This window comes from Larus michahellis, chromosome 5 (assembly GCF_964199755.1).
Source record: "Larus michahellis chromosome 5, bLarMic1.1, whole genome shotgun sequence".
Classification (NCBI taxonomy): Eukaryota; Metazoa; Chordata; class Aves; order Charadriiformes; family Laridae; genus Larus; species Larus michahellis.
In genome coordinates, this window is record NC_133900.1 from 43,809,324 (window position 1) to 43,835,187 (window position 25,864).

Sequence of the window (25,864 nt, forward strand, 5' to 3'; positions counted from 1 at the left end):
TATTACTAACTACAAGATCAAGCTTTTTTTTATAAAGTGAGACAAAAAAAAGAACAATTAGTCATATTGTTCTGGCATCTCAGCATGCCTTTGATCTGACTTTGTGGCAATTTTTGTGCTCCACCAAAAGACCTAAGTACTTTTTATGACAAACTTTAGATGATTTATTGCAATCACTGCCGTATCCTCTTGTATGGGTATTTGACAAAGCTGTTTGAGGTACAGAAAAATCAGGTCTCTTTCATGTGCTTCTCCAAACATTGTAGACTGAGCAGCTTCTGAATGTTTTAATGTTTTTTGAACTTGCTAGTATATTGAATACACATTACAGGTAAATTCTTAAAGTTGGTGAAACAGGTAAATTAATTGCCCGAGGTACACTTTCGCAGCATTCTTTAGCTTTAAGAAGGGTTACATTTTACAAAAGGTGCTCAATCACTTTTATGGAATGAGAAGAGATTCAGAGTTTTAGTAAATAATCTGTGGCATCAGAGCTGACTGATGCTTTCAGGTGGTCATTAGGTCTAGCAGATGGCACTCTTCCTGCCCACAGCAGTTGACACAGCTTCGCTTGTGGCGTGGCCTGCAGGATGGGTGGGTGACCAAGATGCAGGTGACCAGCTGCCATAGTCTAAAACACAGTGTATAAACATAAACTGAATTGGGAGTGATTTACGTTAATACTCTGGGATAGGCAGCTGTTAACTGAGGAATGGACTCAGTTGGCTCTTCTTTGTAATGTTGGGATGATTGTCTCCATTGAGCAGGTGAAGAAGTAATAGCCACTTCTGCCATTGCAACAGGTCCTCTTAGGACAATCAGAACATTTGGTAACTACAACTATATTGATCCCTGACAAAAAGCAAATTCATAAAGCCAGGTCATAGCCAATATCTCTTTTGTACAGAATATACATATTATTTATGTGATTGAAAGAGTTATATTTGTGATTGAAAGGGGTGTTTTTTCATCAAGAAAAAAACCTCTGCACCTTGAGCGAGATTTTGTTTGTGAATTTTGTGAACTTCTTTCTGTTGCTTTGTGATGACTGTGTACAGTCCTAGTATGCTTATGAAGTTCTGCAGTTTTTCATCCAGAGCTTCATACAGTCAGTCCATGGCAAGCTGATGTTGTGGTCTAGAAGGATTTTTATATTATCACGTTCTGAAGAGTGCAGATTTTTAAAAAAGGGCAGCATTTGACCCCACCTGATTCTCTCTTCCTTCTTATTAATTTTTGACTGTAGCTGTATTACTTAAAAGAATGAGCATATTATCCCAGTCATTTCACTTTCTCTGTGTAATTTGTTTCTCACCGTCACCATCATTGATCAGCTAAAGTGATTACATGGAGACAGTAGCTATTTATGAATCTCCCATTCCAACTGCTGTCTGGTACAATAAAGATTAAAGAGATGAGGAGCTCTAAAGTCTGCCAGCTGACTCAGTTTAAGGGGCATGACAATTACTCATACGGCACAGAGAGGTGTTGGCCATTTTCCAAACACACCTGGGGTCAAACTCATGATATTGCAAATTAATTTCCTTCATAGATTTATTTATTTATTTTAGTTTTCCTTGCCCTTTGGCTTGTGCAATTGTTGAAGTGATCAGACTATTGTAGCTTAATTGGATGAATCAGGTGTGCTTGACATGACACTCAACCTAAGCAAATCCTAAGAACCCTCTATGAGTGTGCACTGCTGCTGTTATTTTAAGACTTGGTGTTCTAATTTTCTTTGACATGTAAAGAAACACTCAATAAATTTGTTTACACTTTCTGGGAAATACTTGAAATCTGTCAAGTAAACCAGTGTAAGGGAATTACCATACTCACCTGGCTGCTTGTTTTTTAGCAGCAGGCCAGAATTAAAAAAATAATTCTCAGTGTGTTGGGTTTCACGTGTTTGGTCGTAAACAGCCTAGAGGAATACTGTCTGAAAAAAAATAAATTGCATTTAATTTTTTTCTTCTGAAAAGAAAACATATTTCAAAGGTGTCAGATGAGGTACCTAAAGTCACTATACACATTTGATAATGCCCAATTTCTGTTGGTTTTTAATGACTATAATAGTAAAATGTCAAATGATTTTTGAAAACACCTAAAAATTCATCTGATTTCTAAATACCACTAAAATCTTGCAGATGTGATCTTAAGCACCTCTGTTTTTGAGAAACAATCAAACAATTGTATTCAGTGAACTGGTTAATTAGGTATTTACCTTATTTTCTTATAAAACCAAATTGTATTAATAACTTAATGTGTTATACTAGCCATTTTGTTGTTCTGCAATTACAATGCACAACCCAAAAGGCTAAAGCCTTTTTTGGTCCAGATGATGTAAAAAGAACAGGAAGAGACAGACAGTTAAATTCTTGCTTTATTCTTTTGCCCTTGTTGTGAACAGTGTCAATAAAAGTAGAGCTGGAGATGTCATAGAGGGTGATATTTAGAACAATTATGTATTATTTTTTCACTTCTTCTTTATTTGTCTCCAAAGTGTCACTGTGCAAAAATTATATTGAAAATCTATGGAAATTTTTAAGCCACCAAATATGACTTTGCTAGATGAAGCATGTAGTGTACATGAAGTCAATAAGATACGCATGTTAAAACTATTGAAATTGTATTAAATAGTCTACAACCTACAGTCATAGTAACCTTTGATTTGCTTTAAGCTCTAAATGTTGATTAACGTTCTTTAGTACTGCATTGCAATTTTTCTCTATGGAGTTTCCACACAGTGGTAAACACGAAGACTCAGCAGAAGTGTTTAAACTGTTTTAAACTAAAGGATTTGTTCTGCCTTTTCATAATTATTCATGGTTATCCTAACTTTATTCTCGTCAATCTCTTACACTGCCGTCTTGTGTTGTATTCAGATCATAAAGGCTTTGAATTACAAATTAAAGTCCAGGATTTAAACAAATGTGTTTACACGTGTTGAATCTCCAGTGTGTTTTTTGCAGAATTATAGATGAATGGAAAACTAGATAGATTAAAACTGGTTGTGTGGTTGGGCGTGGAGGGTTGTGGTTAATGACTTGGACTCAGACTATGACTGAAAGTGCAGTATCGCAGGGGCTTATCCTGGGACCTGTCCTTTTGAGATCTTTATCAATGACCCACGAAGGGGTGATGGTGCATGCTCTCATCAAGTTTGCAGATGACACCAAGTTTGGGGGCAGATGGTAGGCTCAATGGTAGAGCTTCCACCCAGAGGGACTCAGGCAGGCAGGAGGAACAGACCAGCAGGAACCTTATGAAGTTCAACAAGGGCAAATGCAAAGCCCTGCATCTGCAAAGGAAGAACAAGATAGGCCATGCACTGCTGGGTTGGGGAGCAGCTCTATGTAGAAGGCCATCAGAGAGTAGGATGGGCAGAAGTTTGCCACAGGCCCTGGCAGCTAAGGCAGCCAACAGCATCTGGGGCTGTGTGAAGAGACGCACAGCTGGTAGCTCAAGGGAAGGGGTCATCCCTCTCTACTCACCACTTTTTAGGTTATAGATAGGTTATAGATAGACTCTACATCCTGTTGTGGACCCCAAATACAAGAAAGATATTAGTAATCTGGAAGGACTTAAGCCTTGTGCCAAGGTGCTTGGGAGCTGGAGCACTTGCCCTGTGAAGGTCCAGGGTTTGCTCGATTGGAGAAGAGGTGGCTTCAGGGGGACCCAGCATCAGCCTGCAGTTCCTAAGGGGAGGGCAACAAGAGGAGGTAGCAAGGCTCTTTGTGCTGGTGCTTGGTGGGAGATTGCAAGGCAACAGGCATAAACTGAAGAAATTGAGAGTCAGACTGGATATGGGGAATGTTTTTCACAGTGTGGACAGCCAAGCATTAGAGCAGGTTGTTCAGAGGGGCTGTGCTGCCTCCATCCTTGGAGGTTTTCAAGACCTGACTGGCTAAAGACCTGAGCAACCCTGGTCTGACTTCATATCTAACCATACTTTGAGCAGAAAGTTGAACTGGAGACCTCCAGAGGTCCTTTCCAATCCGAATTATGCAAGAATCAGCAGAACTTTATTCGTATTTAGTGGTCTGTAATGTGAATTTTCATAGGTTGAATGCATTTCATGCTTTTTTGTTTTTAAAACAATCATCAAGCATTGTCAGTGCATTTTATCTCTGCCCAAGTTAAGGTCTGTATAGCATAATTACTGTAATGATGTACATGACCTTAGCATAGGTGGGAAGCCCTAGCTTATTAAGTTCACCAACTATGGAAATGGTGACATGCTGATGTGTTGATTACTTCATCTGGTTGATTCTTGTGTTTTCTGCCATAGCTTTCTGCAGACTATCAAGGCAAATGCCACATCTTGGTCCTCACATCAAAGTGTTCAAAAATAAGGGACTGTGTTTTCTAAAAGATTTGAAGTCCGGTACCTGGGAACTGCGTTTGACAAATTTATTCAGTGTACATAATACAACTGCCTGTGACAGTGAATTGCAAATTCTATACTGAGGATAGAAGGTCTTTAATGGCTTTTTAAATGAATAAACTTTTCTGAGAAGGAAGAGTTGCAGCAAATTCTATTACCTTTGGCTCAGAGTGCAAAGTGTGTCCTCTAGCATTCCCACTCTAATTGGATGGGACAGTAAATAACACTGTGTAGGATGTTTAAAAAACAAAACAAAACAAAAACAACCCCACAAAACACAACAAAAAACCAAAGCCTTCTCCAGGATCCAAACACTTTTCTCCCCGGGGTTGAGCATGAGTAAATAAGAGAGTGTATAAACCATGATAATTTCCTCGTTGCACAATATAAACACATTCAAATAATTGAGTGAGTGGTGAAAGATTAAAAACCTGGGTAAAAATGATATTGAAAATATCTGTAGTGCGTTAATTATGTTTACATACTCACCTGTAGCCATAATATTCTGCAAACATGCAGTCTGAAAAATATGTTAAGCAAAACAACGTCAGAGCGTCAGGTGCAAAGGTGAATTCCACTGTGGAATCATGAGATAAAAGCATGGAACTACTTTAAATTTTTATTTTAATCTTATTTCTGCTATCTGTTGCTCCTTTTTATCAGCCATGCTGTATTTTTAGGGCACATCTTAAGGTAGTTTTTCCGTTACTGTTATTTATATCAGTGTTTATAATATTTCTATATCATAAACAGTTTAAATAGTAATTTTGTGTTAATACAGTTTATATAGAATGAGGGAAATACACAAGAGCAATACACAGGTGTTCTTTATTTTCTTTTACTGTGGTCTGGAACAGTAGCACGTAAACCTGCAACATTGACAATGATGCAGAATTATAGCAGGGAGTGTAAATTGCTGTTGTTTTTATTTACCTGCCTTGAAGACAGCTGTTAAAGGAAGACACCTTAAGAATCTCTTCAACATGATATTGCACAAGTCTAGCTGAAGCACTGGGACTAATTTGGTGCTTTGACCTAAAAAGGTGACTTATGCCTATCCTTGGAACTATTTAAAGCAGGAAGAGAAGTGTTAACTTATTTTGAGGGTAGGAATACTTGAGAAGCTATTGAGATGGCAAGGAATGATTGCAATGTGAACAATAATTTTTCCCAACAATAAGTTGTTAGATAGTTTCAAAATTCTTGATACAACCTTTTTAGGCTGTTGTAGTAATATTTTCCTCTGTAAAGTAACTTATGTGGCCTTTGTAATTTCAGGATATTACTATCTTTTTTTTTGTATATTTATCCTTGATTCTAACCATTAGTGCAAAACCAGTATATGCTTACTAAGAACAGGTATTGTGAGCTAAAATGCCATGGCTGTACTTCTCTAATATTTATATTTTAAAATTCTAGTTGTATTAGACACTAAAAAAAAATAATCAGTGAAGAAGACCAACCAAGACTGACTGGCAGGCAGCTTAACCAAAGTGAAAACTCTCTTTGCCACCACAAAACTGAAAAGGAGAAACAAGCAAAAGTTTTCTGCGTAACTTAATCCAATATCAGTATTGCTCCATAGCTGCTCTTCCTTTATTGCCCACAGAGGCACATGAAGGACAGGATCATTCTCCACACTAGCATTGGCCTCCTCAAGGACCAAATACATTCTGCTATGTAAATGTTGCATCAGAAACCAAGTTTTTAAAAAAGAGGGGGGAGGAGGGAGAAGGTGGAGGTGATCTGCTGAGTACAACTCCATTCCACCTGACAGACTGCAGAATTCACAGAGCAAAGATGGGAAATCAGGCTTTTATTAGGGATTATAGTGCTGGCTTGAAATATTTAAGTTCTTCAGAGGTGACAGCTTATGAAACCTGAAATTGTCTTCCATTTTGGTAGGATTTGCTTTACTCTCCCTTCTCTCCTTTTGCTAGCACAGTCAGCAGACTTTTTTTCCCCAATCAAAAAGTGGGACAGGGAACTACTGGAGCAAGTCCAGCGAAGGGCAACCAAGATGATTATGGGACTGGAGCACCTCCCTTATGAGGAAAGGCTGAAAGAGCTGGGACTCTTTAGCCTGGAGAAGAGAAGGTTGAGGGGGGACCTGATTAATGTTTACAAGTATCTAAAGGGTGGGTTTAAGGAGGACGGAGCCAGGCTCTTTTCAATGGTTCCCAGCGACAGGACAAGGGGCAACGGGCACAAGCTAGAACATAGGAAGTTCCGTTCAAATACACGGAAAAACTTCTTTACAGTGAGGGTGACAGAGCACTGGAACAGGCTGCCCAGGGAGGTTGTGGAGTCCCCTTCTCTGGAGATTTTCAAGACCCGCCTGGATGCAGCCCTGAGGGATGTGCTTTAGGCAATCCTGCTCTAGCAGGGGAGTTGGACTAGATGATCTCTGGAGGTCCCTTCCAACTCTGAAGATTCTGTGATTCTGTGATTCCGTGATCTCAGATAAATGCTGAGAGTATGAATGCTAAAAAGGGCATATCTGTTCTGTCAGTTTACATTGGAATCATGGAAGTGCAGTGGAACAGGAATGAAACATGAGAGAAGTTGTGAAGTAGGTTTTTTTGGGGTTGTTTGTGTTGGTTTTTTTCTTGTGAAAATATGACTTACTGGGACTAAGGTCCCTGTTAAAAAAACGCATGAGTGGGAGAAAAAAAAATGGTTTGCACGAATCCAGAGCATTCAACCGCCTGATACACTGCTGTTGCAAATGACACTGTGTATCACCCATAGCCAGAGAAACAAGAAATGAGGAGAGATTGCACAGTGGCATCACAGGATTCCGTATCTGTTTCAGGGTATTTTCCTTCCGTATTTTCAACTACATGCTAAGAATCTTTTACAGAACTACTATTTCACTTACATCATATCTGCACCCTTTATAGATGGAGCTAATGAAGTAGGGTGACTTTTCAGATCAAAATAAAGCAAATGAATCAGAACTTGAGTGACCAAGAGTCTGATGAGTGCTGTCAAGACCCACAACAGAATTATGGCACAGAAGAAACTTTGACTTTACTTATTCTTTCTGCTTCCCTCTGTATGCCTCTTGAGTGTGCACAGGCAAGAAAGCAGTGATATGCATGGGTGAGATGGTACTTCCAGTCAACTCTATTTTTATTGATTCTTTGGGTGAGAAGAAGTTCCTGGGTCATTTTGAGATACAAGGCCACAAGTGACGATTCTGTTGACCGCAGCTAACATCTTTCAAGAAGATCTTGAATTAAAAAAAAACGCCCAAACATACACGTGTCTTTTGTTGGGTATTCTGAATAACCAGTTGTTTTGCACTAGAGCTGGATGCATTGCTCTGCTGATTTTTTTTTTTTTAATAAATATTTTGTCATATTTTAACTGAATTTCCTATAGAGATATGCCTGAAAACTTTCATCTGTGTTTGTGCTTTAATTACAGGTGCTGTTCTTATGTGGGTCGAAGGGGAAATGGTCCTCAGGCTATATCTATTGGCAAGAACTGTGATAAATTTGGCATAGTTGTCCATGAGTTGGGTCATGTGATAGGTTTCTGGCACGAACATACACGACCGGACCGTGATGACCATGTCACCATCATTAGAGAAAACATCCAGCCTGGTGAGATACTCTGATAAATATTTTTGGGGAAAAAAAAATATGTTTCTTTTTGCTGTTTCCTTCATCCACACAACTCTTTTAAAACTGCATGCTGAATAGCAGAAATGAGTATTTATGCCTGCTATTCCTCTTAGCTAGCCTGATCTCAAGCTGATTCACAAATGAAATACTGCAACTAAAATACAATCCTTTGTAAAGATCTGGCCAAATAGCAAACCATTATATAGTTTTGGCTAGAAGAGGATAAATAAGAATCATGCTGAAAAGCTTTGAAGGAAGCCATTGCTCTTCCTTTAGAAGTCATGTTTCTGTGCTTGAGAAAGGGCTTCTCTTTTGTAGTCTTTACATCTCAAGAGCTTTTTAGCTGCCCAAGAGGTTTAGACCTGGAAAGTAAGCTGAGGACTTTGAATCTGTGACAAAGATGGGCACTGTTCCCCCAGTTTCCAACAGAGCTTGCATTTTTAGCTACTGGCCTTGGAGTTGCCGGGATAAAGCATCTGAAGAACTTGAGCAATTTAAACTTTGACTTTCATCTCTTTGTCAGTCTAGCTGTTGTGCCTACACTTGTTTTGTGAGGGCAAGATGGGAGGGAACTACGGATGTTTCGTTTGCAATGCTCATAAATGTGAAACGCTGATTTTTACTTGTGTGAATTCTCTGCTCAGGAAGGGGTGAAATCAGAAATTGTCCAATGATAGCTTGGAGTATTTGTCTGTTCCTAGAGAAAATGCTTTAAAACAAAATAGATTTGAGATGCAATAAATCTTTGCCACCTCAACTAGGACTTGGAAGATGACTGGCAGCCTGACACACTCCCACAAGTCTATGAAGTCCTGAAAGGGCACGTGCATCCAAGCCTTCCTTCTGTTCTCTTTGTGTCATTGACTTGTGTAGATGCCATATGTGCTCTTCCTCTGTGCTTTTTCTGTGACAGGGAAAATCAGCTGTAGTGCCATCCTCAGCTTCCTGCTCTCTCCTTTCAGTTGTGTCTCTAGTTTCTGGCTGAAACCACTTCTTGTGGTGTGGCATGAGGTTGAGGATCACTAAATGAGATCAGGAAGTCATGACCACCAAGACACGTGTGTTTTGTTTTATTATACAAATTATGTTGGTTAATAATGTTAATGCCACTGTGTTTTTGTTGCAAGACACCAATGGGAATATGACTTAGAGTAAGGGATGCTTTGTATCTCTTAATACACTGATTAGAACTAAAGGATTAGTTCTTTGTCAGGAGTTATGAACTAAGTGTAATTTTGTTCCTCTTCTGCTTTCTTTAAGTTGCAACAGCTGGCTTTTTCAAGATTCAAGATTTTTTCAAGAAAATGTGACTTTGTAATGTTTGTATTATGTGGGGGCTCAGAGAGTAGCCTTTGCTGAAGTGAAGTCTCTTTAGTATCCAATAAGTCTACAATGAGGAGGGTTCTTCTGGGGTCTTTGCAGTCAAAATTATTTCTTTCTGCAATTAAGAACCAAGCCAGCAAATTTATGGATTCTACATGAAGCACAATGTAATGTGTGGGGTTTTTATGTGGCTTAGGTGAATGAGAACAGTCTTTCCAAATGCCAAATGTAGGAATTTGATGTGTGCTTCAGAAGGTGTGTTTGCCCTCTTGATTAATAAAGTCACACAGTTACTCACAAATGGCTAGGATTTATGAATGTCAGTGAGCGACTAGGTTAGGATCTTTGTTGTTTTTAATTTCCTGTTTTGTTTTTATCTTTACAAAAGAAGATCTTAAAGAAACTCTTAATTATCAATCATTTGTAGGTCAGGAATACAACTTCTTGAAGATGGAGCCTGGAGAGGTGAACTCCCTTGGGGAACCATACGACTTTGACAGCATTATGCACTATGCCAGGAACACCTTCTCAAGGTTGGAGTCTCAGGTTATACCTTTTGACTTTTAATTCTCTTCCTCTCTGTGAATGCTAAGGACTATGCTTTTTTAAGTATACCGAAATCACTTAATATCCCCCTTGCAATATAGTATTACAGCAGTCAAAGCGCAGCGTGTTTATTTTAAGTCAAATTAATTTAATTACACTTTTAAACACGTTTTGGTTCTGTTCAGTTTGAAAGCAGCCTTCTGATTTTGCTTTAGTTCTTTAGATTTTAAGACAGGATAATCTGGAAACATCATTTCATAAGATACTCACTTTCTTTTTGTCTTCACCAAATTTTGAATTCGGAAAAACCAAATGAGTGAAATGGCTAGGAATTTTATGTTTAACATGATCTGTTCTCTTAAAGAGAAATCTCCTTTGATGCATAATATCTGAGTAACTACGCATTATGCAAGTAGAACACGTTATGGTATTAGGACATCTACCACGCCAGCCACAGCCTTTGCTAAGAACTGCAGTCAACCATTTACATCAGCAGCTGCAATCTCTTCTCTATTGTTTGTACAGATTGTTACTGTTATCTAAACCATATAATGAAGAGTTCTGCTGGTTTTGCTCTGGCCTGTTGCAGGCTGATCTATTCCCAACTCCGTAGTAATTTATGCGGGGCTTGCTCTGAAACTCTGCATGGATGTGGGGAGCTGTACCACAAGCTGTTCCCATAGGCTTGCCCTGCTCTGGAGAGTAAGTGAAGGAGGAGTTTTTCACCCAGTCTCCTCTTATATTTCGTATCAAGTCACAGTTCAGCTAATTACTTTCTAGGAATACCAGAGCAATGTAAATTAAAAGAAACGTCAAAAAAAACACCAACAAAAAATGCTAGTTTGAAAAGTTATGTGCTCAGCTTCTTTTTTTTTTGTCCAATTTGTGCATTTTAAGCCAAAATACTCAATAATCTGAGAGTCTGAAATAAACTGAAGACCACCAGAAACCTCACCACTCTTTGCAAATTTCTTAAGCTTGTTCCTCCTCAGTATAAATTATATTATTAAAAAAAAAAAACAAAACCCTACCAAAGGATGTATTCAGCATACACATAATTCACCCTGGAAAGCACGGGAATGAGTCACATGAGATAGATATTAGTCACATCGCTTAATGCAGTTACAGATACATTACCTTAAGGAAGAGATTATAAGAACCTATATAAAATAGAGTAATTTAACAAGCTGGAACCCCCGCTGAGTCCTAGGGCAATGACAACCTCAAGGTAATTTGATTTGTGGGCCCTGATCTCACCACTTTCCAAGCTGGCAAAAACTAATAGTGCCATGAGTAGGCATGCCCTGCCCTAAGGTACAAGAAGTTGTTACTTCATACTGTTTAAAAACAACCAGCAAACGCTTGAGTTCATGTATTGATTTGCACTGATTTATCTTGAAAGCATGAGTCGTGCTCAGTGTGGCATACTGCCAGCTGTTTGTTAGACTTTACTCACCCAGATAAGCAGTAGAAAAAAGAAAACATCATGAAGTTGTAGTCACACACAATGATGTTGCTCACGCTGCGTTAAAACTGTTACAGGTTGTTCCCTTATTAAGGTAAGGCATTTAAGAGAGTATTGTTTTCACATATTTCAAAATGTGAATAGCAGCAGTTTCAGGCTGGACGAAAAATCAGTGGAAAATAAAATGACAGTGTGTAGATACAAACAGTTTTTTGAAAGAATAATGTTATTTCTAGAAACTGAATAACGCTATAAGTTATTTCACTGTTTAGATTAGGGTAACATCCTGAGGTGATTCTCTTTTTTTTTTTTTTTGGCAAAATTTCCAGTGATGCCACAAGAAATCTGACTGGGTAGAGAGAGCAATATGTACCTGCAGTGCTCAAACTGGTTCATTTATTATAATTTAAAAAACAATCTGTATTTATAAACACTATTCCTAACCGCAAAGATCCTTACTGTTCATTCATTTGTGGACCTACACTATGCCTGAAAATACCAGTTTTACTTTTCAATAAAAGCCCAACAAATGTAAAAGAGAGTATAAAAAAAAAAAAAAAAGAACAAGAGAATACAGAAACATATTTGTCTGTTAACTTCCATTCTATGGGATTTGAGAGATTTTCAAATTCTGTAACATGATAATAGAACTTAGTTTTGTACCTTACTCTTAAAATTTGAGACTACGAAAATATTTCAGACCATATTTAAAATTTGCGAAACTTTTAATAAAACTGCACAAGTGTGCCTCTCTGTTACATCCAGTCATTTAGGGTAAATGTTATTAAAATCATGTATGGTAAGTCGATATATTGCATTGTAAAGTAAGCTGAAGTTGGCAAGTAAGCATTTATGTTTCAAAAGCAGCAGTGGCTAGAGTAGAGTCAGGTATGTTATAACACCTGACAGAAGAATAATTGGCAAGTGTGCCTGACTTTACCTGCTCTCTTACCCGTGTAAGTCAGACTTCCCTTGAAAACTTTGTTAGAAATAGGAACTTTGTGATTAAGAATTTTGTGATAGGGTCTAATTGATATATCTTTATATAATTTTGTAATTCACTTTTTTTCAATATAGCAAAAGCTTAACAGCAGTGCCTTTTTCCTGAGTAGTCTGAATAGTAGTAAGAGATTTCCCGCCTGTTATCTAATAGAAATATAAAAGCTGATATAATTGAAGTACTGAAGGAAGATTCTTTTTTGATAACTTTGCATAAAGTTTGCCAGCCTGAGGAATTTTTATGACATGTTTTCTGTATTTAAAGTTCTGCATTTTACCCTTTTCATTATGCCAAATGTAAATTCTAGATTTACAAAATAGTATTATGCATTCATAAAGCTCAGACAGTTTTATGACAGAAACCTGATAGGGTTTTTTGGGGTCTATTTTTATTTTTATTTTTTTTAGGGGCATGTTTCTGGATACCATTCTCCCTTCCCGTGATGATAATGGTATACGACCTGCCATTGGCCAGCGTACTCGTCTAAGTAAAGGAGATATTGCACAGGCAAGAAAGCTGTATAGATGTCCAGGTATTGCACCACAAACAAACAAAAACCACATCCTAGCAACTGTTTGACTTGTTGTTCAAGAGGAATGATAAATTTTTTGAGTCAGCTGCGCAGTAGTCTGTTTCCATGTTGGCAACTGACGTAGGCAGTTCAAGAATAGAATCATGAAAGAAATCTTATAGGTAAGGTCTCTGGAATGCAAAGCACTTATGGACAGATAAACTGTATGAAACAACATTTAGTTTCGTGACATTTCAGTCTTTATTTTCCTTACCTGTTCAATGACTAGGAAAAAAAGATGATGTTTCCTGTCACTTCTGGTTTGCATATTGACTGGAGTCTGGTTTTATTTGAATTCAAGCAGAAGGACCAAATGAAATTATTGCAATCAGCTCTGAACGCATTACATTTTTTGAAAATCTGACAAATTACAAGCCAGGACAACTAAGTTGTTAACTCTTTCATGGATGAACCGGTTAGAGCTTCTTGTAAACTTTCTTCAGTTATAGCAGTTACATTTAGTATTTGAATCTCTTCTGCCCAATTCTAGCATCCTATAATTTCAACGCGTATTAATGTTTTATGTCAAAATAGTGTTGGGGTAGAGTTGCTGTCTGTCTCAGAGACATGAGTAGCAAGTCTGGAGTAACTCAGAGTCAATCCTGTAGTTGCTTTCCTGTGCTAATTCTTTTCTAAGTGCTGGCAAAGTGTGTGAAATCTCAAAGAAAAAGGTTTTTCTTTCCTGGGTCTAGTTATAGTCGAGACCAGTTTTAACCCTTGCTGTGAACTGGAGCAGTTCAGAAGTGACATCTCTCAGCCAGAATTTGCCAGCAAGGTCCTTGTGGGAGGCTAGACTACCAGCTCTGTGCCACATGGGATTTACAGCCTTCCTGCTCCTCGTGGGAATTAATGAAGTCTCAGTAATTGTTTTAAGTCAGCTATATGGCTACTTTTTACAACCTGATGAATACAGAAGGACTAAAAAGGGGATCAGGACTGAAGTGATGGAGCTGCTTCAGATTTGTATCAGCAGCAGTGGGATCTACTGAAGATCTGGGGCATCTGATGGGCATTTGATGTACACTGTACAGCTGAAATATGCTATTCCTTTCTGCTGTGAGTACATTGAATCATAATCTTCTATATACCAAGAACATGCACAGTGTTTGTGGGCCTACCAGAGGAGAAACCACTTTAACATATTTTCTTTAACAACTGTTCCTTGTGGAATAATTTTTGTTCTTTCTTTTGGTACAGCAAGAACTTGAATAATGGCATTCTTCTTGACAACATTATTTCTAATAAGAGTATACAGAGAGCAACAATTTCATAAACACAGAGAACATGTATATATTCTGATAAAAGACAAATTTTGGAGACAGAAATAGACTATAGGATCAAAACCATGTGAAAGCAGCTAGTATTTTATGATCACAATGACTCAAGAAAGAAAAAAATAAACTAAAAAAATTACAACCTAGGCTGCTAAGTGTGTGTATCGTACTCTAACATGCACTTTCACTCAACTGAAAAAGACGCAATGTGCTTTTTCAGCTGATGTTCAAATAGCTGTTCAGAGAAAATGTCCTTTTCATATAACTCATGGAAACGTGTAATGATGAGTTAGCATTTCTTTCAGTGTCTTGAAACTCTTGCTGAAAGTTAATTTCACAGTATTGTAAACCCATGGTTGTTCAGTAGTAGTGTGTGCTGTAGAAGTTATTTTTGCAGCACTGGTGAACACACTTTGGAGGGATAAGAAAAATTAACAGTGGTTGCAGGATCATGCTCCATTTCTGGCTCTTTGCTTTGGCAAACTTTGGGATAAAAGGCATTGGTTTTCTAGCCTTACTTTAATGAGCCAGTCCATAAAAGAAAGTAAGTTTTAAGAGGGAGAAAAAGGCAGAAGGTTTTGTTAAAAATTTTAACTAGCATACTATTTAACATCCTATTTTTTCAGTTAATATTTTTAATAGAAGCTATGTGTGTGTGTGCGAATAACACAACACAAGCTTAAACATCTGATAAGTAAAGCAGCTCTCTGAAAGTCGCACAGTACTTGTGATCTACTAAATTTTTCAGAAAATAGGGAGACGGAAAATCCAGACATTAAACTTTTGGTTTTATGGAAAGAATCATACAATCATCATAGAATATGGTAATAAAATCCCTGACTGTTATTTTTGGAGGTGTGCTGTATTTCCTGTTTCAAACAAAAGATGTTAATTGTGATGTCTGCTTATGATAAAACAGCAGTGAATATTTCAAACATTAATAACACCTGCATTGTTTCATGTGTTCGTTTGTGTTGCCTTAAACGTAATACAATGAAAATACAGAAAACAGTACCTTAAATCAGTGTTTTCCAGAGATACGCACTTCTGTGATAAAGGATTTTGCGGTATTGTCCGTGTTTTGTTTGGAGTTCTAGTTATTCCTGCAAAGAGTTTCTGGTCCGAGAAGCTTGCTGCATTTTCTGGGGCCTGTGAATATGAAGCTGAGCCTCAGGGCTGCTGGAGGACACAGCTGATCCTCGCAAGGGTGAGGCAGCTGAGCCTCCCAGGCTGTTTTAGCTAGTCAGGATATTCAGGGTCATTATTCAGGAAAGGGTTTAGTGACCGAGAAACAGTTTTGAGCTTGGTGAAGCCAAGGCATGAGGTTTGATAACCTGTCTTTCACCAGCTGAGTGAGTGCCAGGACTGGACAACCTAGCAACAGTAATTTTGGTTTGTTTTTAACTTTGTCTTAGGACTTTTGTCAAAGGAAAACATAATTGCTGATAGGGATCTGTTACATTTTAAGACTGAGTTACATTGTTACACAATAGAATAACAAGGAGAAAGCGAGCAACTAAGTTGAGGGTCCTTCCTCTGCCAATCTTACTTTGAACTTTGTTTGGGCGTCTTGGCATTTGAGAACAGATTTTGAACTTCAAGGCTGGATGTATTACAACAGATTTCAGACCGTCTGACAGTTATAGAATACAGTTTTTTCTGGTGTAGGTACTAAAATTTCAGCACAGGTCTACCTTTACAGTTCTGTATAGAAATTGTAGTTGATTTAAAATGTGTATGTAGTTTTACAGGAGCAAGAGAGTAAGAAAGGGAAATGATGGAGAGGATGCTGTTAGGCAGAAAGAGAGGACAAGAAATAAGTGGGTAGGGTGGGACTGAATAGGGGATGGGAAAGCAGGCTCAGACTGGCAGGAGAAGGCTGGTCAGAGGAAGAGACAGTGGATGGCAAGTTCAGCAAATTTACAAATTGTCGGGATCTGTGACAGCATGTGTGGAAAAGAACAGATGAAGGATACCTAGCCTGGCTCTTTTTCGTGCTGTCCTCACTGTTCCTCAGGCTTCACTTGCTCCCATCTTTATTAGATTAAAAAAGAGTGTTCAAGTTCAAAAGTCAGCCTTCAGTCACTACATAAGGAGGATTAAGGTTTTTAGATTAAGACCCTATAACTAGGTTTTCCTATAACTATAAAGGGGAATCAAATCAACAGTAAGACACTGAGTTGTACTAAACTGATTTGAGTTTTTGGTTTAATGAGTACATTATCAGCACCAGATATTTTTAGGACTCTGTGGCAGCTATATATGCCATATATGTACAGACGTACAGGCTTGGGTCTAAAGTATTAAAGATCTTAATTCTCTTTGGACAAGGGTAAGCTTAAATTAGCTGTATATGACAGTATGTATTTGCTAGTGCTATGGACAAAGGAATGAGCATTGGTTCCCTAAATGTCTTGGAGGATGTGGGCTTTGTCATTTGCAGATTTCACTATAATCCTTAATGGGACTTGACCGTATGTGTAGGCCAGCCCAGAGAGGTGTTATGCACAGGCTGTGTAATTAAACAGTGCCACAGAGTTCACTGGTAGAAATTGCTTTGTATAAGCGAATAATCTACCTGCTGCCTGCACCCATTGCTAATCTTTACAAGGAGAAGCAATTTCTTTTCCTTACCACAGAAAGGTTTATCAGAAGTCTAACCTCCTCAAGCTGCGAAACAGACGGGAGATTGTTGTTTTGGTTGGAGTGTGTGTGGGGAGAGCTAAAGTGGCATTTCTGCAAGTGGTCTAGCCTAGTAAAATTGATATATCAAGGCATGACATTTGGGAGGGGAAAAAAAGCATCGGAGAAAACATTGTCAATGTTAATGATTAGCAATGGAATAAAAAAGTACAAATGCTTTATAAAGCAGAGATGTGTAAGATTGAAGTTGTAATTAATTTCTTCTGACATGAAATATACTAAGATTAGTTCTTAGGAAATTTAAATTAGTAGCCCTTACCACTCATTTTCCTTCTACATTTCTTTTCCAAAGTGGACTCCATTACTAATGGATGTTCACACAGTAAAATGTTTATAATATCCCAGTTCATAAGCCTAATCACTGATACTGTAGTTGCCCAAATCCAATTAAAGAGAAAACCTTTACATTCTTTAGTGACAGAATTTTAACTGTTTCAATTACCACTGAGCCATTGCAGAGGAATGTGCTTCTAAATAAGAAATGTCCAAATATCTCCCTGTCTACAGCAGCTCTGGAAGCCAGCCTGGAACTCAGATCCCATAGATAATGAATTCAACTATTGATTCGTATAAGCTGCGCTTGTTATAGTTCCCTTGAGTAACCAGGAATTTTAAATTAAATAGTAAATCTGGTGAAAAATGTAACGCCCGAACATATTTCATAAATTCTGATTGTGTTAATTCTTAGTAGAAGTGATCCAATTATAATTTTTCTTATGCTTCTCTTAAATTCAGAGATGTTTATGAGAATTTTGGTTTTATAGAGAGCTACCAGGCATTTAATATGGATATAAGTTAAATTGTTGTATTAACTAGCTTTGTTCTATAATTCCCAGGAAAAGAAAATAATCCTGCACACTTTATAAGAGAGAAAAATTCTGAAATATTTTCAAAAATGTAAAGCTATTATGCTTAACTCATTGATGGCTGTTTACTTTTATAATGGTGTAATTTAGGGACTTTATTAATAGAGTAAGAGGTCGTTATGCCAAGGTCTTCCTCCTCCCCTCATTAATTGCAGGGCTGCATTTGGACTGATATCTCAAGTGTCCCACATACGTGATAGCATTTTGTTTGCTTACATACTCCACGTTATGTGGGTGTGTGCGTTGCATGACTTCATACTATTTGTGAGTCGAAGTTACAGTTAATTGAAAAAAATGCAACGTGAGCAGAAAAGATGGGACAAACAGCATTCCCCGTCTCTCATCGTGTCCTCTGCTCAAGGCTTCCTTAGTAACTGTAGTGTTGGTGAAATAGTTATAGCTAGAGCAAACAGAAGATGTACTAAAGCTTGAAATATGGTTTTATGCTTTGTGAGAGTACACTGATGCAGTGTAGTCTCACTGAAGCCGTGCATGGGAGGAAGAACAGAAGAGGGCTCTAAAAGCCGTGAGAAGAATACATGGATCCCCACGGATCTCCCGAGTTGTGCGTGCATCTGCTGCGTGGGGTACCTCCTCTTTGGGCTCTGCTTTACTCTACTCCTGTACAAGACTACAATTTTACTTTTGGCCTTCTTTCAAGTGTTTTTTACGTATGCGTTGTAAGCTACAATACAGTTCACTAGCGCTGGGGGAACCCAGTACAGTACTCTGCAGTTTATTTAAGTTTGCATTCATCGCTGTGTTAAAAATAAACTCTGGTTAATTACGGATATAGCCTTTTCACTGAAAAGGCTTTGTACAGAAATAATTATTTAGCACTGAATACCCTTTTTGTACATGTCATTTGCTGTGGCTGCCTGCGTTTTTTTAAAGATAAAGCCACATTTTTTTAAATGAGGGGAGTAAAAAAATATATTTTTTTTCTGTTTCATTCCTAAAGGACATGGTGGCGGGTGACTTTAGCCATTACATTTTTTGGGGCCGAACCAGTCTTTCTTTTCTCTCCTAGTCACAATAACCATTTAGAGAGCATATTTGATGCCTTGAATGTAGCTTATGCCTGATATTACAGTGTAGTTGTCAGATTACATTTTAGACGCATTTTAACAAGACAGCCTGTACAGCTGTGTTGTCTGTCTTTGTCATAAACAATTTCTCCCTTTGTCCCCTTTTATTTAAAGATTTTCCAGATCATTTATAATTCATTGAGATTTTGATGATACAGTAGTTCACCTGCTGGCAGTGGTAGCACTGTAATTTGAAAGTACTGCAGATCTGATTACACTGTCAGTCATGGGATAATATTCTCAAATTCACATCTCTTGTATCACACCTGCAAAATTGGTGGGTGAAACAACTTGAATAAGGTCAAAAAAGATGACTGACTGAGGTGTGACACCTACCAGAATCAGTTTTAGTGGTGGAGAATGGCAGGAGCTTCCAATACTGTATTTTAGTGTGAAGAGGAATTATTAATCAGTCTGTCTGCAGCTAGTAGTGTGATTGACAGGTGAGATATGGGTGCTAAAAGCTTCAATAATAAAGAATATAAAAGCCTTTGGTATTTTAGGACTTCACATTTGCTTTACTTTATTACTCATATCTCTACAAATCACTGTTGCAAGAGATTTTGTTGAATATATGATGTAGTTTTCTATACCAATATAAATGAGCGAGTTTAGGTCAGATAAATCTCTCATAGAATCATAAACCGTTTGGGTTGGAAGGGACTCTCATGTGGGCAAAGTACTAAATTAAATTAAACCACTGACGAAATTCCAGTGTGGTGCCAATCATGCCATTCCAGCTTTTGTTCTACTTTTGTTTTGGTTCTTAAAGGATGTGTCAAAGGGTGTGGCTATTTTTTTCACTCAAGTTATATGTATAATTTTGCAGTTGATTGACTGCAGTGACATTTTTAAGACTGCTGTAATTTTGGTTATGTCAGCGGACAGCACACCAGTGAAATAGTTCATGGAATAAAAACATCCTGTGTAAAATGGAATGAATGTCAGATTGGCTTAAAATCATAGTTTTGAATAAATCATAAAATAACTAGTCTGTTTTCCATTCTGCATCTGCAGTGAGTTAAATGTATTCTGAGTAGATATTGGAAAGATGCGTTTTTCTCTGTTAGGCGCATTCAATTTTATATTTTTACTCTATTTTGTTTCTTTCAGCCTGTGGAGAAACACTGCAGGAATCTACAGGCAACTTCTCTTCTCCAGGATTTCCAAATGGTTATCCTTCCTACACACACTGCATATGGAGAATCTCTGTGACCCCAGGGGAGAAGGTATTTTAACATTTCCTCAGCAAAACACAGATATTATTTTCAAAATAGAATGTTGCATTTCATTAGCTTTTCATTTAAGATTAAAACTTGTATAATAATTGAAAACAATAGTATGCCATAAAAAGTGGGACCGTGAACTGACTATGTGCCGTTGACTTGCCTTTGGTCTGTGGCATTAGAACCACATCATCTATTTGGTGGCTGCCCATGTGAACTGAAGGCATGATGTCAATCTGCTGCATGTTTGCATCATGAAATCCCTTCAAAACTGGCTTCCAATCCAGTTGGTGGTTCAGTGTAAAGGTGGAAGAGGTAGTTCAGGTTCCTGCGTGGTCTTTTCTCCAGCGTGGGCTTGGGTAAGCTGACTGAGCTATGTGGGGCTGATAGCTGGGCTCTGCCAACAACTCTTGTTATGTTGAATGAGATGTTTCTAAAGTCAAACATTAATAATGTGGGGTAAAGAAAGTGTCATTGTAGGTGTTCCCTGCTATCGGTTCTAGTCCATACAGTTTTACTTTCTGGGCATCAATTTTAGAGGAAAAAAGAGGGGGAGGGGAATTGGCTTGGAGAGGGCAGTTCAGGGAGAGAAGTGTGCCATCCTAGTGAAAGCAAAACCTGTTCTTATTGTGTATGCTTTCAAAACCTGCTAGCTGAATCTTGTTTTAAATTACTGGCTCGAATATTAGCCTGCCTCAAAAGAAATAAGGATAGAGGGAGCAATGGGAAGTTTCACCTGAGACAAAATATGCAGGACAAAAAAAGGATGTACGTTGCTTTGCAAGAAGCAGTGGCTGATATTAAGCAAATTCAGCCTAAAGACTGAAATATAGAACCTAGCACCAGCCTTAGTACTGGAGAGTCCAAAGAGGAAAACCCATCATTTGCCCCCAGATATTTCAGTCAGTTTTGTTAGTGGTCTCTCACTCCATATTGGATATATTTTTCTCCTGATTGGATTACTTTAGTCCATGTTTCTTTCAGGTCAGGGTCCTGGTAGACATCAAGAGTATAAGTTCTTGATGTGCTGATAGATCCTGAGGAGCTGTAAGAGCATTCGCCACTGTAGGGGATGAAAGCAAAGTCCTTTGGAAAGCGCTCACCCTCCTCTGGGCAAGAGCCAGAGACAGGAGGAAAAATAAACACACTCTGTGCTGGGAGGGCGTGGGTGGCTCTGCAGGTTGGCAGGGAAAAACAAATGAAAACAGATGAATAAGAGAAGGTTTGCGCAAAAGATGCAAATTAATCTAGATAGATAGGTAATTTTATCTCGCCGCTATTTGTGTTCCTGCTTAGACACTGCTGTGATAGTAACAAAAATGGTTTCGGTTTCTTTTCTGTTCCTCAGTTAAAACACTAGAAAAGTTGTAGATTTCATCTACAATTACTACTGCCTTTTGAAAACAATACCAATGTATGAGTTAGAAAATGGTCATGCTTAAGTACTCATAGGATGCTCCAACTTTGTGTAAGCCTGTCTGCAGACGTTAGTGTAATTGTAATATATTTGTAATACCATTATGTCTTGAGATTGTAACCACCACCACTGGAGCTTTATTACACTGCACAAAAGCTTAATGAGGGAAAGGTCCTGTCTTAAAGTCCCCCTTCCCAAATGGGAAAAAAGACTAAACAGAATTTGACAAGACAAGTTGTGTCTGTAGAGCACTGTTCTGGCCTCCAGCTCATAGTCTTCATATAGTTCAGCAAGAACAAAGTAAATTATATTTGTGCTAATGTCAAAAAGTCTGTTTGTCAGTGCTGTTCCCACATGATGTTGTCTGTGTTGAGATAAAGGACCCTCTTTGCAGCAAGTGCTTGGATGTGAATAGCAGAAATGAGGTCTAAATCTTAACTAAAGCATATATCACAGTACCCTGAACACACGTTATGCTTGATCCCAAATTTTCTCAGTAAATGATGCCAATATATTTATGTTATGAGAGGAAAATAAAAATATATTTAAATTTGTCTTTCTTTGTTTGCTGCTTTGACCCTGATAGATCTCAGGAATGCTGTGTGGAGGTTAGAGTATGTATAAGTACATCACGTCATGTTCTGAAACGTCAGTGAGCCCTTTAGTCACCTAAAAATAAACTGCAAAAGCATCAGTCCAGATTGCTAGCTCTTGTCTCTTATTTATTGAGATTTAACATTGTGCTGTTTTAGCGTAGTTTAAAGGACTTCTGTTCTATCTGTGCTGCTGTCTGCAAGCACAGACACTTCTGATCTTTGATGGCAGGAAATTCAACGAAGGACGGGACTGCAGTGGTATGCGCTGGCTGCAGTATTCCTTTTATTGATAGGCATCATAAATTGCCAGCCCAACCTAAAATATATGTGTCCTATTACTAAAACAAGGCAGTTCATTTACCTTTTACTTTCTCTCAAGATTTAGGACTATATGGTAAACAGCTGTACACAGTATATCTACACACAGAAAAATCTCTGGGGGCGGATGGTGTTAGTAATACTGTATGCCTTCTGCCAGGGCGAATCCCGCCTTCTGGCGTGTAGAAATTTTGTTGGCACAAGGAGTTGCAACAGTGCAAGTGGTTTTTTTGAATCTGCATCTTTGAATAGGTTACATTACTTCCTAATTTCCCTTGATGTTTTACTTTAATGATAAAATAGGACAGCTAAATCCTTGGTTGATATGGGGGAAAAAAATGCCATCTGCAGAAAACTTAGTACTACCTGGTGTTTGCTATATATTTCGTGCTTTCTTATCCCAGGCAGTAGGAGGTATTGATATATTCTCTCTGCAGTAGCACAATTGATTCTGCTGTGTAATCAATAATTCCTTAATTGTGCTGACAAATACCCATTGATTGTTTTTCCTGTGAAGACTTTCAGCCATCCTGTCCCCTTGAACAAGTTCTGCCTTGTCTGTAGCTCTATTTAATGTTTTGCAGAATTGCAAATAAGAATCTTAAATATATTTATACTTGTTTGGTTCCCGACCAGAAATCATGCTGTGACAGATTGGGGGTTCTGCCTATGTACAGCTAATGAATTCTGGTCAATGTTAAGGAATTGCTGTATCATCAAATACCTTGGCATGTCAGAGTGAGAAAAGGCTGTGAAGGTTACTTCATATAGTTTCAAAGGAGGGGGCCATTGAGGAGGTTCATTAAATTTTAATGGTTTCCATTTAGATAGCAGCACTTTGAGACAATGACAGGATCACACCAAAATAGAACCATTCTTTTCCCAACTCTGTCCTGGCAACTAAAGTTTGGAAAAGGCAAATTTCCAAACAGAAAACAGAGAAATCTGATGTTTCAGCTCTGTCATGGAAAATGGAAAACTTGTGGCTAGACTGGTTAGAGACCTCCAGACTCTACACAGCTCAGCCAATGGAGGAGGTATAGGATGTGGCTTCCATAACTTGCTTCCAACAGAGCCAGCTGGGTTAGCTTAAGCAGCTGTGGAAGGTAGCCTGACCTTCCCTGACCCAGCTGTCTGCACCTCATCTGGGTAGAGAAAAAGACTCCCCCTTGTGAACCCTTCTGCCTGTGCAGCTGGGGTGAGGTGGGCGTGGGTCAAAAAGGACAAGGAGACTGGTGACGGCAGTGGGGTTTTCAAGCAGTATGGCTAAATACACACGGAGATAATTACCTATGGTCTGAGAAACTCAGGAAAAAATAGAAGGTAAGAGTTTAGAAGGAACCTGAACTGCAAAGTGGATGAGATGAGGAGAAGAACGAAAATTCCGAGAACAAAATGTCTTTAAAGGGCAGGTTGAAGAAGAAACAGTCAGTAAACTACAGACAGAATTGCTGTGTGAATGAGAGAATATACAGGACCTCTCTGGCATCCTCAGAGGCAGATTCAAATAGCACTTGGAAATGTAATAGAAAACTGAAGCAGAGGAAAGCATATGAATGATTGTACTTTTAGCCAGATCTGCATATTTCTCATGGAGAAAGTAGGTGATTTCAGAATTATGATAATATTTGTGCATTTATTTCTTCAGGGACGTGTCCCTGAAGGAGTGCCTGAAGAGCAAAGGCAAAATGCCCTGTGGGTTAGACATCTGGGAAAGGGAACACATAAGCTAGAAGATGTTTGAGAGGTGTAGCTATAGGCAAAAGCTAAGAGGCGAGTTGTAAGGTTCCCCTTCCAGGAAGGAATGGCACATCCAGGATATAGGACAGGGAAGTTGAAATAGGAGATGCTGCACTTAGACTAAAAGAAGCAGGAGAGCATGTGGATGGACACAACCACAGTAACGTAGTGAGTGCCAGCTGAGAGGATCAACTAATGCTTTGATGCATGCCATTTTTAGGTAAACAGTGCAGTAATCTGGAAACTGAGTAGTATGTCATTGAAGGATTTCTGTCAATTTTCTTAGTAACGCTGGAAAGAAAACATTCTTCCTATTTTGCAAAATTTAAAGAAAAATCTCCACCGAGGCCTTGATGAAAAACTGGCAAGGGGAAAATGAAAGCCATCTGAAGAGAGAGGTAGCTCAGTGGTTGGATTGAAGGATGATGATCACCAGCAGGCACTGGGAAAGTCACGGACTGGACTCAGTGACAGATGGGAACTGGATTCCGTATCTGGATTCAGGAATGCACGGATTGGGGTCAAAGGTAGACAGACAGAGTCCTCCTTGGACACCGGCCATTGAAGAAAGAGGCTGACCTTTTGATCCCTCAGCTTTTATAGTGAGCGTGGGGCAGATGGGATGGAATACCCTGTTGATAGTTTTGGGTCACCTGTCTTGTCCGCTCCTCTCTGCAGGTGGGAGCCCTCTACATTTTTCCACTTCTGACCCTCCAACGGGGCAAATAACAAAGTCAGCTGACCTTGGGTGTTATAGCAATAAGTATAAGCAAGAGCCTCTCTGCATACCATTCCTTGGCATAAATTAGAAACAATCAGGTCTTATCAGTCTCTGGAAGCAGGCAGTGTCTGAAAAATATGCTGTTAATTCCAAAGAGTTTAGTTAGTTAGAAGTGGCTTAGCTGCAAAGTAAAATTACTGGAAAAAAAAATCCGTTCTGTTTTACCTCAAAGCAGGACAAGATGGCACAGCAGTTGTGTCTGATTTCAGATTTGTCCATTTTCATCTCTGAGCTCAGGAAGGAAGCCTACAATATAATTTGATGGCTATTCATTGTTATAGGTCTTTATGATTCAGAGTGTCAATGGCAGCCTGGACATGAGTTAATATTATCTAAAAATATTTCCAAAGTATCAAGCTAACATTGAAGCAGACATTCTTGGCATACAGATCTGAGACTAAATTATTACCTCCCTTTGTGGCCCTAAAATGACAGAAGGAAGGGGCCAAAAGAGAGCGGGCAGGCTATATTTGTTGCATCTGCTACACTAAAAATGTACCAAAGCTGCTTGCAGGATGTTCCAATGGAGAACATAGTGCTAGAGGCAGACTGCTGTTTAAGCAACCCTTTTGGAGGTTTTGTGGATGTGGTAGCAGCTTGTGGACATAAATGTTTGGCCATACTTAACCATCAGAACAGGTATTCATTCATTCAGTGCTGTCCTGATGGTCCTTGGCATGCTTCGTGTCCCATACCTTCCTCCCGCAAAGCTGTGGCTGCCAGCATAATGTGCCTCACTGTAGAGGACTTCTGGCTGTTGGGTTTTATGTGTAGCCTTACAGATGTTTTCTGTTTCTCATGGTAATAAAGGTGAAAGCTGAACAGAATCACTTGTGAGCTTGGTCTTCCACCCAAACAGTCAGTATTGTCAGCGCTACGGGATGGGGGAAGATACAGCTTTTAAGATTGTCAGAAGGTTTCCCACTATCCACTG

General features: G+C 38.7%; 1 protein-coding gene across 4 annotated transcripts in view; it reads left to right on the forward strand.

The window, feature by feature from the left end:
• Window positions 1-25,864, forward strand: part of TLL1 (tolloid like 1) — a 140,647-nt gene that overhangs the window by 74,126 nt on the left and 40,657 nt on the right. For 3 of the 4 annotated variants that reach the window (XR_012587386.1, XM_074589827.1, XM_074589828.1), the window contains exons 6-9: window positions 7,817-7,995; window positions 9,767-9,872; window positions 12,758-12,882; window positions 19,966-20,081. Coding sequence is in view for 3 of the 4 variants with exons in the window: in XM_074589827.1 (XP_074445928.1) it covers window positions 7,817-7,995; window positions 9,767-9,872; window positions 12,758-12,882; window positions 19,966-20,081 (526 nt within the window). In the remaining variant the exon portion in view is untranslated. Of the gene's footprint in view, window positions 1-7,816; window positions 7,996-9,766; window positions 9,886-12,757; window positions 12,883-19,965; window positions 20,082-25,864 lie in introns of those variants that run through there. The other variant, XM_074589829.1, reaches the window with a different exon arrangement.